Below are 17,485 nucleotides of genomic sequence, written 5' to 3'. Positions count from 1 at the left end.
GCTTAGTTATTAAGCACTAGGAATATCTGTGTTTCTTCTAGACAGTGTGTTACCCAATTCCAGCTTACCTGGGCCTTTTGGGATCAGAAACAAATGGCAAGAGTGCTGAGAATATCAGGAGTGGAAGTTTTCCTGGTGCTGAGCAGGGAGAATAGACTTTGGTCATGAAAAGAATTTTAGTAGTCTAATTTTCCAAAAATTCAGACGTTTCTCATTCTTGACTGATTTTTATTTGGCCCTAGGCAAAGTTAAAAGAAAAAAAATCTGGTGTGTTCCAAATAGATGAGATAGGTTAGATCATTATTTCACCAGATTTAATTTGGATTTAGGAAGGAACTGATAGAAGGTGAGCAGAGCAGTATATGTGACATTATAGGAACTCATTGCTTTTGTTAGTAATATCAAAATGTAGATTTTGTATCTGAGATTTTATAACTGACAATTATTATACCTATATTTGTTCAAGTACAAAAACCTTCCCCCAGACTATCCAGATAATTAAAGAAAGAATGAAAGAGTATTAGAGAGATTCAGAGGCAGGGAGGGACACTAATATGTAAACATCATTGCCTCAACACTTTTCAAAAATGTTAGAAAGTCTTTTTATCCTACTGTAAAGAACAAGATATTTTTACGATGGAATGGTGATCATGTATTTTCTGTTGTTCTCTCTGTAAAATAAATATTAACTCAGAGGAAAAAAAAAGACATTTTAAAGTGAGGTGAAAGATTGCCAGGAGGAAGGTAAACCTTTGACCGCATAATGGTTTGATTTGAGCATTAGTACTGGGGTCAGAAACTCCCAACTTTGGGCCAGACTGTTGGTCTGTGGCTTTAGGCAAACTATTTTTTTCTATTTCATTTTCTCTTTCTGTAATTAGAAAGCCTGACATTCACCTACACTTGTTACCGTGTTTAAAACTTGCATCTTAGGGGCGCCTGGGTGGCTCAGTTGGTTGAGTGTCCAACTTCAGCTCAGGGCGTGATCTCGCGGTTCATGAGTTCGAGCCCTGCGTCGAGCTCTGTGCTGACAGCTTGGAGCCTGGAGCCTGCTTCAGATTCTTTGTTTCCCTCTCTCTCTGCCCTACCCCCGCTCATGCTCTGTCTCTCTCTCTCTCAAAAATAAATAAACATTAAAAACAATTTTTTGATAAATAAAACTTGCATCACAAATAGTGCCTTGGCTAAGTAGGAACTTACCAAATGTCACATGAATAATTGAGGTGATTTTAGATTCCTTTGCAGCTGTAAAGGGATATAGAAATACTGAAACAAATCTCACTAAATGTCTAAAATTTCCAAAAACCTTTGTGTTTGCATGGGAAGCAACTCAGTGGCAGATCTCTTAGAGAATAGCACCTATTAGTCCCTTCAGGGAGTAATAATATATAGAGTTTATGTGTACTGTCAGATTATTATGGGCATACTTGTAATGGTCCAGACTGAATTCTGACCAAATCCTCTAGTAACAGTTTGTGGCAAGTCAAATTCAAATATTTTTAACCATCAGTATTAAAAGTCTTGAATTGATGGCCTCATGTCTGCTCTAAAATGAAAGTAGTATCATCCGAGTATCAATGTAGTATTTACAATTAACACTTTTCTCATTTATTGAAATGACATCTAATGACTACATTAACTATCATAAATATTAATTCAGCTATGATATGAAAAAAATTATTTTTAAGCATCAAGCATGCATTGATCTTTAAAATGCTTTATAAATTGATTAGACCAATAGAATATTAACAGCCATATTTTGGCATTCTTTGCTATTTTTCCATAGATAATTGTATTCTCAATATTTTTTGTTATACCTTGTTTTAGTGATCGTGGTGGAGAAGACCCAAACCAGAAAGTAATCCATGGGGTTATTAACTCCTTTGTTCATGTTGAACAGTATAAGAAAAAATTCCCCTTAAAGGTAAAAAGCCTCCTTTAAAAACATAATCAGACCTTTAATTTTTTAAATTACTTGTTCTAATTTTTTAATTAAATTTTAATTGATTTATTTAGTTTTATCAGGAAATCTTTGAGTCTCCCTTTCTGACTGAAACAGGAGAATATTACAAACAAGAAGCTTCAAATTTATTACAAGAATCAAACTGCTCACAGTATATGGAAAAGGTAAGAAAGAGCATATTATGTTAAATGCATCATCTCTTATATGTCAGGCATGGTTTTATTTAACATTTGTTTTCTTAATTAAGAAAGTGGAAAAAGCTTTTATTTGTTTGATCATTACTCTGGGTTATAATTAATGTGCAATTCCTATTGATAGATCATTGTTCTTGCTGTGGCATTTTCCATAAGAAAAAGTGCTATCCAATTTTCATCATGGTTGATGCTTTTTGATAAATCCTGATTGCTTGATTGGCCTTTAAAATTAATATTCACAGTCTTGGCTAAAGGATAAACTATATTTACGCTTAGTAGATAAGTTTAAGGCATAGGATAAACATAGAAGCGAGGTATGTGGGTTTTTATCTTTTCTTCTTTAAAATGGAAGTGAAAATAAGGAAAAATGTAATAATTCTAGATATTTGGATAGGTTACTCTTTGGGTCTGTTCAACTTTTGGAAGACTGAGTAAAAGCTCCAGAAGAAACTTTAATTAATCCTTAAACCAACATTTATTGATTACCATATTTAAAACTGTATGTGTATTTTCTTGGTAAAGGAATAGTTATAAAGTCAGCCATCATATAAGATGTATTAAATTTTTAGCCAGGTTTTTTCACTTGCTGTACTGAATTTCAAGCATTTTATTGTAGGATGATATCTGTTAGTTTGTTTAGCCAAGAAAAATAACGTATTATAAGTGGAATAATTATAGACTGGCCTCCATAGATGACAGGTTAAGAAATATCAGTACTTACTGATACATTATATATTCCACAAAGCCCAGGTCTAGAAGTCTGAGCTCTTTTATTCTCTTCCTGCTGTTGTCACTAGCTCTGGCACCTTGAGTAAGCCTCTGGGACATTTTTCTCCATCTATTAAGAGGTTACATTAAGTCAGTGATTCTTAGCTCCAAGCCCTTTTTGCATCTTAGACTCTTGTTAAAGGTTCTAGGTCCAATCCTGAAAAGTATGCACAGAATATCAGTGATACGTACACTCCTTGTTACATTTGGTTCACAAGGAGGCCCTTGGCAAAAATACTGTATTTTCACTTATGTAGAACCATACACTGTCTAGAATGTGGGATATCTAGAATAGATAAATTAATGGAGACAGAAAGTTGTTGAGATGTTACTGGGAGGAGGAGAGAATAGAGAGTTATTGTTTAATGGTTAAAGAGTTTTTGTTCGGTGTGGTGAAAAAGTTTTAGAAATAGTTGCACAACACTGTAATGTAATTAATGCCACTGAACACAGTCAAAAAGTGGTTAAAGTGACATATTTTATGTTATATATATTTTACCACAATTTTGAAAACACTAATAATGTAATACACCCAAACAATTGAATTATATTTTAAATGGGTAAATCATACAATAAGTAAATTATATCTCAAACTGTAAAAAGGAGGGCCTTTGGAAATTATGTTTGGGAAATAGCATGTATAAAAGTAGTTCATTTAATTTACAGACTAATGTAGCCGTCCTACTTCTCTTTCTGTATTTTACCTGTAGTTTTGGCCTTTCCTCCCCAGCTATAAGTGATTTTGTAACTATTTGAAGCCTTGCAATACTCCACTCTTGTCTACCTTCCTCTTGATATGTACCCTTCTCCCGATTGTCATTATTTTTTTTTTCCTTTACTCATCCTTCCTCACCTCCAGACTCTAATTCTTGTTGCATTTAGTTAACCCATAAACACTAAAGTCACTTACAGTGCACTATAATGATTAATAGGCATAATCCTTTTAAGGGATATTTTTGTTTTGAAAGAAAAACTTACTGACCAAAATGACTGTCTTTGTTGATTAAATATGTGCTATAAACATCTTATAGGCTATTATTATTATTATTATTTTTTGAGAGAGAGAGACAGTTCACACATATGCACATGAATGAGCAGGGAGGGGCAGAGGAAGAGGAAGAAAGAGAATCTTAAGCAGGCTCCATGCCCAGCACAGAGCCTGGAGCCCTATGTGCGGCTTGATCTCACAAGCATGAGATCACTTGAGCTGAAATCAAGAGTCGACGCTTAACCAGCAGAGCCACCCAGATGCCCCATCATCTTTTAGTCTGGATACTTTTTTGGCTACCTTTGGTTTCTGTGTCTGCCCTGAACTCCTGGTTCCACAGGGTGGCAAAGATAGGGCCATGAATCTCTCTTCCATCTTTACCTCATTTTCATCAAAAGGTATCTGAGAGGTATCCAGGAATGATGTCTTATTTCCCCTCTCAACATCACCTTTCATCCCAGTATTAGCTTCTTTTTTTTTAAGTTTTGTTTGTTTACTTTAAGAGAGAGGGAGAGAGTGTGAGCAGGGGAGGGGCAGAGGGAGAAGGAGAGAGTAAATCCCAAGCAGGCTGCATGCTATCAGCGTGACTCAGTCTCTAAACCATGAAATCATGACTTGAGCTGAAACCAAGACTTGGATGCTTAACCAACTGAGCCACCAGGCACTCCCTCCCCCCAGTATTATCTAATTATGCCCAGACAAATCAGTAGTACTCCCTAAAGGCTTAACTATACATAGTTCTCTGGGACCTGTTAAGTTCAAAAACTCTAGTTATATAGCTTTGCATTGCAGGGTATTTTCAAAGTCTATACTATGCTAGCATGATTTTTATTGCAAATGCAGTTTTGTTTTGAGGTAGAAATTAGCCAGATTCTCTAGCTATTATCTTTATTAGCTGGTTCTTATTATTAATATTAATCAGTATATTGTTTGTAGCCCAATGTTTCTTATATAGGATAAGCTTTACTAAAGATCTTGATTGACATATTTAACTAAGACTATATTTGACTGTCAGAAATTTTAATGAAATCTTTAATGTGATAATTAATGTACATACTGTTTACACTTACATTTTATAAGAGGAACCAATATAAAATAATTAGATTAATCTACTTGATCCAGTTGATGTAAATTATTTTTTAGTTTGATGGTTAAATATTCATAAAGTAACCACCTGTTTTATTTTTTAATAATTTTTACCCACTTTTCCTGTTGCATATTAACTTGCCTTTAAAATGAAGACAAAATGTAGACCACTTAACTTTATTAGTTCTTATTCATAAGATTTTGGTGAAATGTAGGTGATAGCTAGTAGCCTAAATAAAAAATTGAAATCATTTATGGAATGTGGACTTACGTTGGTTATATAATCCTTATTTGTTACCTGGCCATATTTAATTGAGCCATTAAATTGAGGCTACCTAAGTTACTTACTGATAATAGGTTTTTCCTCATAGTAGGTCATGACTATAAGAATATATTTCTAAAGGTTCTAGGTAGATTAAAAGATGAAGAAATTCGATGTCGAAAATACTTGCATCCAAGTTCATATACTAAAGTGATTCATGAATGTCAGCAACGAATGGTAGCAGACCACTTACAGTTCTTACATGCAGAATGTCATAATATCATCCGACAAGAGAAAAAAAATGGTAAGTGATATGAAACAGTAACTATGAATAGATATTAAATTATAAACCCACTTTTTACATCATCTTCAAACTTCCTTAGATTTCAAGTATTTTTAGTAATAGTCTCTAAGATATTCAATGTGCCTTTTTACAGATTTTTAATAATCTACGTTGAAAGACTGTTTTGGAAAAGTATATGTTCAAAGTATATTCCTAAGTCAAAAGTAAAACTAGGAAAATGTGTTTGCACATTTTTGTGTATCACAAGGGCTAATTTCCTTAATACATTAAGAGTTTCTCATAAATAGTAAAAACAGCAAAGGAGATGAAGAGGAAATGTGAATAGATTTTAAATACACGGAGATGCTTAATCTCACTCAAAATAGAAGAAAATACAAAATAAAGATGCAATGAGATGCTAGTAATAAGCAGTAAAAAAATGGGATTTTTTTTTAAAAGACAAAATAGCACTAAAAATTTTCACTAGCAGGGAGTAAACATAACAAGATATGTGCCAGACTTACACAAAAAACTAAACATTGGTTTTTTTAATGTTTTTTTGAGAGAGAGAGAGAGAAAGTGTGTGTGTGTGTGTGTGTGTGTGTGCGCGCGCGTGCGTGCGCATGAGAGAGAGGTGGGGGGAGGGGCAGAGAGAGAGGGAGACACAGAATCCAAAGCAGGCTCCAGGCTCTGAGCTGTCAACACAGAGCCCATTGTGGGACTGGAACCCATGAATTGTGAGATTATGACCTGAGCCGAAGTCGGACTCTTAACAAACCCAGGCGCCCCAAAAAACTAAACACTGTTGAAAGCAACATTGATTTATAGATCAGGAGAATATACTCAAAACTGAAGTGGTTTGATTTTTGTTTGTTTGTTTTAATTCTGAAAGTTAAACTCTTAGACTGAGAAAAGTCAAAACAGTCTTAAAGACCATAATGGGAAGACTACAAGATAGCATGATTTATGATAAAACTACAGTAATTAAGACATCGAGGCATTGGTGTAAGAGTAGAGAGATAGACCAATAGAATAAAATAGCATAGAAAGAACCCATGCATACATACAATAGATACTTGATTTACGATCAAAGTAACACTGTAAAGCAATGGGTGAAAGATACAGTCTTTTTAACACATAGTGCTGAGTCCATTGGATAATCACTTGGGGAAAAAAGTAAAATTTGATCTGTACCTCAGACAGCATGTCCAGAATCAGTCAATACATTGTAGGCTTTTGACCTAAATGTAAAACAGTAACACTGTGAGAAGATAATGTAGGAGAATAACTTCATGATCTTGAGGTAGGGAAAGATAATTTTAAATAAGACACAAAAAGCACTAACCACAAAGGAAAGATTGATCTAGTGGACTGCATTAAAATTAAAAACGTTGGGTCATTAAAAGACCATTAAAAGTATCAAAAGACAATCATAGGGTAATATATTTGCAATGACTGAAAAAGGTTTATGTCTAAAGTATAAAATGGTCAAGAAATTTGAACAGGTACTGCAGAGTAGAGGGTATCCAAGTAGCCAGTAAACATATACAAAGGCCCTCAATCTTATTAAAATAGGGGAATACAAATTAACCACACTGATATCAATAGTCACATTTTGATATAAAATTTAAAAGATTGAATATAATAAGCATTAGGAAATATGTGGAGTACAGAGAGCTTGTTATACACTAGGCTCAGAATATAAATTGATGCAACTACTTTGAAACACTGACATTGTCTCCCAGATACATAATCCCCTGCCCAAACTGTGTGCAAAAACGTACAAAAAGGTACAAGAATGTTCATTGCAGTGTTATTTGTTTCAGCCCCAAACCATAAACAGTTCAAATGTTCAATAACAGAATAGATGAAGTACAGTATATTCATACAGTGAAATATTATAGAGGAGTGAAAATGGACAGATTACAGCTACCATACAAAATGTAGATCAACCTTATAAATATGTTGAACCAAAGTAACCAAACATGAAGGAATTGTATGATTCCATTTTTATAAATCAAAACAAGCAAAACTAATCTGTGGGTTGGTAGTCATGACAGTGATTGCCTTTGAGGAAGAGCAAGAGGAGTAGTGATTGGGAGGAGGCGTGCAGGAAACTTGTAGGTGTAGGAAATGTCTGTTTCTTACCCAGGGTGGTCACGTGGGTGTTTATGTGTTCACTTATGACAATTCATTTAGATACATGTTTGCACACTTTTTATGCGTGTGTTATATTTCAATAAAAAGTTTAAAAATACTGCACGGAGACATCATTTTCACCTCTCAGTGGGAAAGATCAAAACATTTGATAACATTGTTGGCAAGGGAACTTCCTGCTGTTGGGAGCTGTGTTATAAGGATCTGTTTAGAGGATGAAGCTTTGACATAACAATCCCACTTTCAGGGATTTATACTACAGATATGCTTGCTAATATACAAGTTTAGTAATTGTAATGTTGTAATAGCAAGAGATTGGAAACAACCAAATTTTCATAAATTTGTAAGCATTTGTAATATAGCCATATAATGTGGTGCTATGCAGTTATAAAATATGTGAAATACACTGTGTAATGATATAAAAAGATCTCTTAAGTTAAAATAGTGTGTTATACAATTGCAAATAATACATAAAACGGGCTACACTTTTCGTGTAAAAAGATGCAGAGGAAAGACTATATGTATTTGTTTGAATGTGCACGAAACATCTTTGAAAAGGTATTAACTACAGTATTCCTTTCCTGTGGGAAAGGAGGACTGGATGGTTGGAGATGGGTGTGGGGGACTTTCTCTGCATTCTCTTGTAACTCTGCATTTTGAACCATATATTACCTATTGCATTAAAGTATTATTTGAACTCTTTGGAAATTTAATAATCAAATTTTCTTTTTCTCTTCAGACATGGCAAATATGTATGTCTTACTTCGTGCTGTGTCTACTGGTTTACCTCATATGATTCAGGAGCTGCAAAATCATATCCATGATGAGGGCCTTAGAGCAACCAGTAATCTTACTCAGGAAAATGTGAGTTATATAAGGAGCTGGGATGTTTTTCTCTTAATCAGAATATCATGGAGTTTTTCTTTTGACTTCACTATTTTAAACAATGGCAGAAGAGTCCTACCATGATAACAAATGAAACATATTTATTAAAATATGTTTTAAACCTATAGTTTGTTGTCCTTATTTTGGAATTACCATATTATTAGAAAGTCATTGAATGAGATAGGCTTCTTAGTTATACTGATGTGTTCATTTAGCAATTGTTAATTAACTTCTCACAGAAAAATATGTTTGCTGTTTGTAAATGATTGTGTTTCTATGTAACTGGCATTAATAGTTATAGTAGTAATGGTATCTATCAAAGGCAGTATAGGCAAATTACAATTTGCTTTCTTTATAAATGCTCTGAATTTGGTAGTCCAGGAAGCAAATTTAAATTAAAACAATCTTCCCTAAATATATGCTTACTACCCAGAATATCCCGCAGTATCCTCATGTTCCTAACACCCATCTTTCTGAAGAGTTCCTTGTCAGTCAAATGACTGTTTACAACAAGGTGTCTTTCTTCTCAATATGTGTTCGTATCATCAAATCTTTTTGGATCACCGCCTTTGTTATCACTAGTGATGGCTTGACAAATAAGATAGACATGACATGAAATGTAACTTCTTTCTCTTCCTGAAGTAGAGCTTTTGGCTCTTCATTTGCAGTAATCTCTATATGGATATCATTGTTTAGGAACATTTATTAAATGCTCATCACTCCAGTGATTTTTATTTCCTACCACAGTAATGGTTTTGCCACACTAATAAGTTTTCCATTTTTGTAAAGCCTAGGTTTATTAATCTATATTTTTTAGATTCTGGGTGTTAAATGGTACTAGGCAAAGAGGCAGAGATTGGTGTCAAGGACAAGGGGGTGGAAGTGTAAGAGAATACATTTGTAGTAGACCCAAATAATTTTAGCTGACATAGTTCCCTCCATTAAGATAAAAAACTCACTTTTGCACTGCTAGATACTTCTTCCCTCTGAGATGTAGGGAATTGTACTGCTTAGTTCCAGGGGTCTCTGTTTTCACAGATTCTGGCTTTTTAACTCTCCTTTCCCTCTCAGCCTTCAGTAGCTTTGAAGGCAGTTTTTGTTTATATAATCCTCTATGAAAGTGATAGGCCTGGTAGTTGAGAGGCTGTATCTTGTTACCCTTAAGATACAGTATTCCAACACAGAAGTGTTTTTAGTCGGTTTTTCTGGCAGAAGAACTAGAGTCCTGCATTTCAATGATGTTGAATGACAAGCTAATTTCCATACCAAAGTTTTAGATTTTTAAAGCCATCTTAGTTAAAAACATTTTTGAGGGTCTATATATAGATATATATCTAGATATCTAGTTATCTAGATATCTAGATACTAGATATATAATGTGTATATAACATTAATTTGCTTGGGAAAAACTTTACACGTAATGAAGCAATTCTTTAGTGAGCCTAATTTTATCCTTCTTAAAATGTGATTTTGTACTTTGTATTTCATATTTGTAGATGCCAACACTATTTGTGGAGTCAGTTTTGGAAGTACATGGTAAATTTGTTCAACTAATCAACACTGTTTTAAATGGTGATCAGCACTTTATGAGTGCATTGGATAAGGTAACTTTTTAATCTGTATATATAATTCTATTTAATCACTATTCTTTAGGCAGTTTCAGAATTTGAGCTTCTAACTGATTATGTGTATGACTTCTAATCTAGACAAAGTCAAAATTGAAATATAACTTTTTTTCTTTTTCTTTTTCTTTTTTAATGTTTTTTATTTATTTTTTGAGAGAAAAAGAACAAACAGGGGAGGGGCAGAGAGAGGAGGGAACAGAGGATCCAAACAGGGTTTTGCACTGACAGGTGACAGCAACAAGCCCATTGCGGGGCTTGAACTCACGGACTGCAAGATCATGACCTGAGCCAAAGTCAGACGCTCAACCGACAGAGCCACCCAGGCGCCCCAAAATAAAACTTTTAGGTTAATAACTGAGTGGTTAAATCAAATGTTTGAATTATATGGGAATTGAATTTCCCATGAGTATGCAATATAGGGGAAATTTTTAATAAACTAGTATCTTCAAAAATGCATGTGTAATTTTAATATTCTTTAGTAGTGATTTTTCCTTTAAATATAATACTTAGGCTACTATATTTGAAATATTTGAAATAACAATGATATTTGAAAGAAAAATAAATACGTTTTACGAACTTTTGGATTTTAGTATACCTTAAAGGAAAATTTGCTTACATAGCTATTGTAAGATTTTTTAAAATGTAGTCTTATTTTATCTGTGTTCAAATAGCAATAATGAGTTATAGAGAATATTTTCAGTAGGAACAATATATATAATTTTTATGTAGTTACCATGAGGAATAGAGTTAGAGAAATTTACCCTGTGTTAAATATGAAAACAAGAACACTACCATCAGAATGCCATGTTTTGTGTGAGGCACTAATTTTTGGATTTACAGATAATAACATTCTCTGTTGAACCATCTGCACTTTTCCCCTATTCCTGGGGACTAATTATTGGTCTGTTTTCTTACGTAGGCCCTTACATCAGTTGTAAATTACAGAGAACCCAAGTCTGTTTGCAAAGCACCTGAACTGGTAAGTTTGATGATTGCTTAAAAATAATCTTACGGAAAATCAGTATTAGAAAAAGAAAACTGAGGAGAACATCAAATTAATTTGCTTTTGTAGTCTCTTTCAGAAAAATAGATGAAATTAAATTATTAAAAATAAAAGTGATTATATACATTGTGTATAATTTGGCATTTATTTAAGGAATGCAATTGGCCATATGCTGAAGCCTTTTTTGTTTTTAAGGAATAACTGAAGGAGAAAATATTCCATTTTACGTTTGGGGTTTAAAATACGTTTGCTTTGAAATAATTTGCATTAGGGATTTTTTTTATCTGAACTCTAAAAAAAAATTGATAGTAAGTTTTTGATAGCCTAAAAGAAAAGTACTTATTTAACATAATAAATTACAGAGCCTCTCAAAACTCATCTAGGTGTTCTTTTGAAACTTACATTATTTGTATCAATGCTTTATTGGTCACTACATGTTGATTAGATTTTGGGGTTGTTTCTACGTGTTTTTGTTTTTGTTATTGTTTTGGTTTTTACCTTAAGACCTATATTTTAAGGTCACGTTCATGTTTTTAAAATAAAAGCTTTAGGATGCCAGAGACCCTGTCCATTGATCTTATTTTGTATTTTTGCCACCTTGCCTCCTTTGAGGCATGATATGTACAGAAGGGCCCTTTCTAAAATTTACTGTCAATTTCTACTTCAGCTTGCCAAGTACTGTGACAACTTACTAAAGAAGTCAGCGAAGGGGATGACTGAGAATGAAGTAGAAGACAAACTCACGAGCTTCATCACTGTTTTCAAGTATATCGATGATAAAGATGTTTTTCAAAAGGTAAGTTGTAAATAAGGAAGTTATATTTGTGTTTCAGTCTGCTTTGATTTAGTTTTGAACTTTAAATCATCAGAAAGGAAGTAATCTTTAAAAAAATTTTTTAATGTAGTTCTACGCAAGAATGCTGGCGAAACGTTTAATTCACGGGTTATCTATGTCTATGGATTCTGAAGAAGCCATGATCAATAAATTAAAGGTAATTTAAGCCTGTGATCTAATAATGCCCTAAAAATTATTCCACTAGCACATAAATATATTTATTTGCAGCATTATATGTAGTAACGAAATCTTTCATCAATAGGTAATCGGTTAAAATGTAGAATGTATATTTGTGTGGTGGGATATGCAAATTCTGCATTGAAAGGACAAAATCCCTCTCTATATATTGATATAAAATTATCCACAAGATATAAACAGTGTTAATTTTACAAAAGACTTGTATTACTTATAAATGAATACACCGAAATTATTCTTTTAAGTACAAGTTTTGGAGTACAGTTGAATTTCATTTTTCCTTTGTAAATATTTCTACATCATTTTAGCTTATGGACTGATGAGATAAGTAGTAGCTGGTTCTTATCCTGCGTTATTCAGTAGTTGATCATTTTCCTATATAGTAGACACAGAATATAATATGTGGTCCTTTTTAAATATATCAATAACTTTTTAAATTTTAAAAATGATGTTAACACAAAGCGTTTTGTATCCCAAGACTAGAGATCCAAATTTTCTGGCCTGGTGATGACAGAGTTTTAAATAATTTCAAAGAGGTAGATTTCAATAGATGGCATTAAAAATATGTCTAAATACCCTCCTTTTTAAATTGACTACTGGCTCAAATATTCCCAGTCATCTTTCATGTGTGTTTGATACTATATATAAACCTTAAAAGGTGTCTTACATATAGTGGACATTTTGTAGTGTTGAAATAGGATATATGAATTTATAGAAAAGTTTTTGTTTAAAAGGGAAATTTATTGTTTCATAAATATGTGTTCTCATTTATTCTGCATTTAAACAGAAAAATTTTTTTGAAAGGTTTTGTTTTGAATAGCTGCTTTAGATTATGAATAATATAGGCCTCTGGTGTAAATATACAAGCAGGATGTTTGACTGTAGACCTATCACATTCTTTTAATAATCAATGTGGTTTTTTATTTTTATTTTTAAAAACTGTTTCTTTTACAGCAAGCCTGTGGTTATGAGTTTACCAGCAAGCTTCATCGGATGTATACAGATATGAGTGTCAGTGCTGATCTCAACAATAAGTTCAACAATTTTATCAAAAATCAAGACACAGTAATAGATTTGGGAATTAGTTTTCAAATATATGTTCTACAGGTATGACTAACCATTTCAAAAACTCTGATACAAAGGATTAATAATGGATGCCTGAATACATTTCTTTCAGTCAGTGGATGCTATCTTCTAAAGTTACATGTTATATTGATTTGGAATGAAATATGTCATGATAGAAATGTTGATGGGCTTTACCAACATTTTAAGGGAGATTAAAAAAAAGGGGGCTTTAGTTGCTTAAATCATTTTAAAAATATTTACTTTTAAGTTAGATATTTATTTGTTTAACTTTTTTCCTTGTAGGCTGGTGCATGGCCTCTTACTCAGGCTCCTTCATCTACATTTGCAATTCCCCAGGAATTGGAAAAAAGTGTACAGATGGTAAGTTTGCAGAAAATAATATTAGAAGACCAAAGAAATTTTAATAATTGTCTTCACGTTATATTTAAATATTTTTACAAAGCCTTGGGGGCTCATGTGATATAAAAGTATATTCACAAATTATAGTTAGTCTGCCTTGTAGGAAAAATGTAAATTATTGTGGTTCCTAATATTAAAACTAAAATGCTAAGGCAGTGCCTTGGTTGCTCAGTCAGTTAAATACTAAGTTGGCTAAATGCTAAGGGGTTGCCAGGGTGGCCAAGTCAGACTCTTAATTTTGGCTTAGGTCATGATCTCAAGGTTAGTGAGACTGAGCCCCATGTCAGGCTCTGCACTAACAGCACAGAGCCTGATTGGAATTCTCTCTCTCCCTCTCTTTCTGCCCCTCCTCTTCTCATTTTCTCTGTCTCTCTGTCTCTCTGTCTCTCTCTTGCTCTCTCAAGGTAAATAAACTAAAAAAAAAACTAAAATGCTAAGTGTGTCATCCAGTTCTTTGTCAAGTGTGTCTCATTTTTATTAAATCTGTTATCTGCTCTTAAGCAGTTTTAAGTTACAGAAATTTTGATATTAGAAGACAGCTTAGAACACAATACTTAAAATGATCATTTTCTAATTTTTCATTCAGTTTTGGAGCCATTTTTGAGCCTCCACATTTATCCCCTGTGATAGTTATTTTTATTTCTGGACTGTGATTTAGGTAAATATATGGAATGTGAAATAACCTAGAAAAAATGCTTTAAGTGCAACTGTAAATAAACCTTACAATGCTTACCAAAAAGCTTTTAAAAAGACTGTAGAGACTGTATCTTTACAGCTTTATTGAGCTATAATTCGTATAACATATGTCTTAGCCTGTTCAGGCTGCTCTAACTAACAAAAGACCACAGCCTGGGTGGCTTATAAACAACAGAAATTTATTTCTCACAGTTCTGGATGCTGGAAACCTAAGAACAGGGTGCCGGCGTGATTGGGTGAGAGCCATGTTCAGGCCACGGACTTCTTGTGTCCTCACATGGTAGAAGGCACTAAGGAGCTCTGTGAGGTCTCTCTTCTGTTAGCACTAATCCTGTTCCTGAGGGTTCCATACTTATGATCCAAGCACCTCCCAGAGGCCTCATCTCCTAATACCACCACATTGGGCATTAGGATTTTAGCATAGGAATTTGGGACGGACACAGATGTTCAAACCATAGCACTATACAATTCACCCATTTAACATGTACAATTTCAGTGGTTTTTAGTATATTCACAGTTGTGCAACCATCACACAATCCATTTTAAAACATTTTTATTACCCCAAAATCGCCCCTCCAAAACCCCCTACCCATTTGTAGTCATTCCTCATTTTTCCTTAACTCCCTTCACCACTCCACTCATCCCGAAGCAGTCTACTTTCTTTCTCTATAGATTTGCCTATTCTGGACATCTCATACAGAGTCATATCATTTGTGACTGACTTCATTCACTCAGCATAATGTCAGGGTTCATCCCATGTTGTAACATGTATCAGTAGTTAATTCCTTTTTATTGCCAAATAATATTCTCTTGTATGGATGTACCACATATGTGTCCACTCATCAGTTGATGGACATTTGGGTGGTTTCCGCCTTTTTAATATATGCATAATGCTGCTGTGAACATTCGTGTACAAGTTTTTTAGTGGACATGTTTTCATTTCTCTTGCAGCTAACCCTTTTTGATTTACTAACTCACCAAAAGAGGTTTCTTATTTCTTGACTGATTAGAAGTTTGGGTAGCATTTTTTTCTAGAGAAATCTTCATTATTGTTTATAGTCCCTTATTTGGACACTAACTTGAGGTTGTTCATGAACCAGTGGGTTATGCATACGTTATGAAGTTAAAAATGAAAATGGTATTTCATTACACTATTCCCTAGAGATATATGTAATGGATATTTTGAGTCATGTTTTAAAGTAAGTATGTTTTTTGTTTCTTTCAAAATAAGCATTATAAATAAAATAACAGTACAGGCTTTGGAATCATAGTTTTTTATTTTATATTCCTATCCTGCTATTTACTATGTATGCTCTGTGACTTTGGGCACATAACTTTCTAATATTTTAACTGATAAGAGGACTACCTCAGAGTGCTGATACAAAGATAAAATGAGATCATGTAAAGCACTTAGCCTGGTGTATAATAAGTACTCAATAAATGGTAGCTAATATAGAAGAAGTAACAGTTATAGTAGTAATGGTAATAGCAGAGTTAGAGTAGTGTAACCAACCAGGTAGATTTCAAGATACTAGGCATAAGGTAGGCTTTCAAAATAGGAGTTGAACTTAGGGACTTCTTGCATCTTCCTTAGAAAGGCATGGTGGCACGACCATCTTAGAAACTACATGAAGAAAAACATTCATTTGGGTGGGCATAGTATGAGCCCAGGTTAGTACAGATTTTGCAAAAAGGATAGATGCAAGCTAGGAGTAGGGGTTGGGTAGCCTGGTAAGGCATTTTGATGTATTTGTGATCTGGCAAGTGGAAGAAAATTAACCTCTCATCTTTGACAGTATTAAAACTTACTTCTTAAGGGCCCAAGTTTTTGAATCACAATTAAGGCAGAGAACAAGTGCTGCCACAAATAGTTTCCTTTTAACTTTATGTTGTTTTTTTTCTCTCCTCTTGAAATAATCATTTTCCAACATCAGGTTTTTAAACCCTTCAGCCTTTATTAATGTATAACTTTTATCAGGTTTCACTTTCCTCACTTATAAACAGCGGGTTTTTTTTTCTAACTATTTATGATTCCAAGAATATTGTCCTCTCCATTTGGATTTTCGCTAATTACCAGTAGAGGGAGTTTGTCCTCCTATTTTTTTCCTAGTAAATCCAAGGGTTCAGTTACATAGGAATGAAAATCCATCTGTGTACTTAACAGTGTACATTTTTACATGTAAATAATTCATCTTGCCTTAGTGATCTTTTCTATATTTTACATCTTAAAATATGTAGTTATTTTACAAAAAATTTACTTTCATTTTACACATGCGAATCTTAAAACTATAGAAATTAAACTTTAATTAAAAATAATTTATTTTTGGGGTGCCTGGGTGGCTCAGTCAGTTAAGCGTCTGACTTCAGCTCAGGTCATGATCTCGCGATCCGTGAGTTCAAGCCCCGCGTCGGGCTCTGTGCTGACTGCTCAGAGCCTGGAGTCTGTTTCAGATTCTGTGTCTCCCTCTCTCTCTGACCCTCCCCTGTTCATGCTCTGTCTCTCTCTGTCTCAAAAATAAATAAACGTTAAAAAACTAAAACAATAAAAGATAATTTATTTTTGCATATTAGACCATTAAATCTTGTTATATTTCCTTTGTACGTGGTCCAGAAATCTGAATAATACTGAAGAAATATAAAGTAATCTGTATTAATTCAGCTCTCTATTAGAAGTGAATAGGAATTATTCATTTTTAAGGCCTCTTGAGTTCTAATTAATACCCTCAAACGGCATTTAAAAGATGCTGTCCTAGCCTGTTACTTATTTTAAAATTAGAAGTTGAGGCAAGACATATTTTTTACTACTAAACTTTGGTAACATAATTGTTTAATGATATAATGAAGCAAAGTTTTATAGCTTTTATCTTTGAATACCAGATGAATATTATAACATTTCCATTTGGAACTGAGACTTTTCTTGATGATTTACAGAAATGAAAATCTTTATAATCAGATTTTAAAGTTAAGGTAAAAGAATGTTTTCTGTTGATGTATCTATATCATTATCAATAAAACTTGACTGATAGATCTAGGAGTATAAAGAGGCAAGGCATGTGCCTT

The 17,485-nt window shown here is 33.5% G+C and overlaps 1 protein-coding gene across 7 annotated transcripts in view; it reads left to right on the top strand.

Annotated features, from left to right (window-relative positions):
- Positions 1-17,485, top strand: part of CUL2 (cullin 2) — a 159,285-nt gene that overhangs the window by 127,091 nt on the left and 14,709 nt on the right. For all 7 annotated transcript variants that reach the window (XM_047065424.1, XM_047065423.1, XM_047065418.1 and 4 more), the window contains exons 7-16: positions 1,828-1,924; positions 2,017-2,127; positions 5,403-5,565; positions 8,441-8,565; positions 10,083-10,190; positions 11,131-11,190; positions 11,882-12,010; positions 12,120-12,206; positions 13,199-13,351; positions 13,613-13,690. In XM_047065424.1, the coding sequence (XP_046921380.1) occupies positions 1,828-1,924; positions 2,017-2,127; positions 5,403-5,565; positions 8,441-8,565; positions 10,083-10,190; positions 11,131-11,190; positions 11,882-12,010; positions 12,120-12,206; positions 13,199-13,351; positions 13,613-13,690 (1,111 nt within the window). The remainder of the gene's footprint in view (positions 1-1,827; positions 1,925-2,016; positions 2,128-5,402; positions 5,566-8,440; positions 8,566-10,082; positions 10,191-11,130; positions 11,191-11,881; positions 12,011-12,119; positions 12,207-13,198; positions 13,352-13,612; positions 13,691-17,485) is intronic.

The sequence above is a fragment of the Lynx rufus genome, unplaced genomic scaffold (assembly GCF_022079265.1).
Source record: "Lynx rufus isolate CCGP_SWC_20201006 ecotype Redwood Valley unplaced genomic scaffold, mLynRuf1.p SCAF_7, whole genome shotgun sequence".
Taxonomy (NCBI): domain Eukaryota; kingdom Metazoa; phylum Chordata; class Mammalia; order Carnivora; family Felidae; genus Lynx; species Lynx rufus.
The sequence above is the reverse complement of the archived record's forward strand: the minus strand, read 5'-3'. Positions and strand labels throughout refer to the sequence as shown.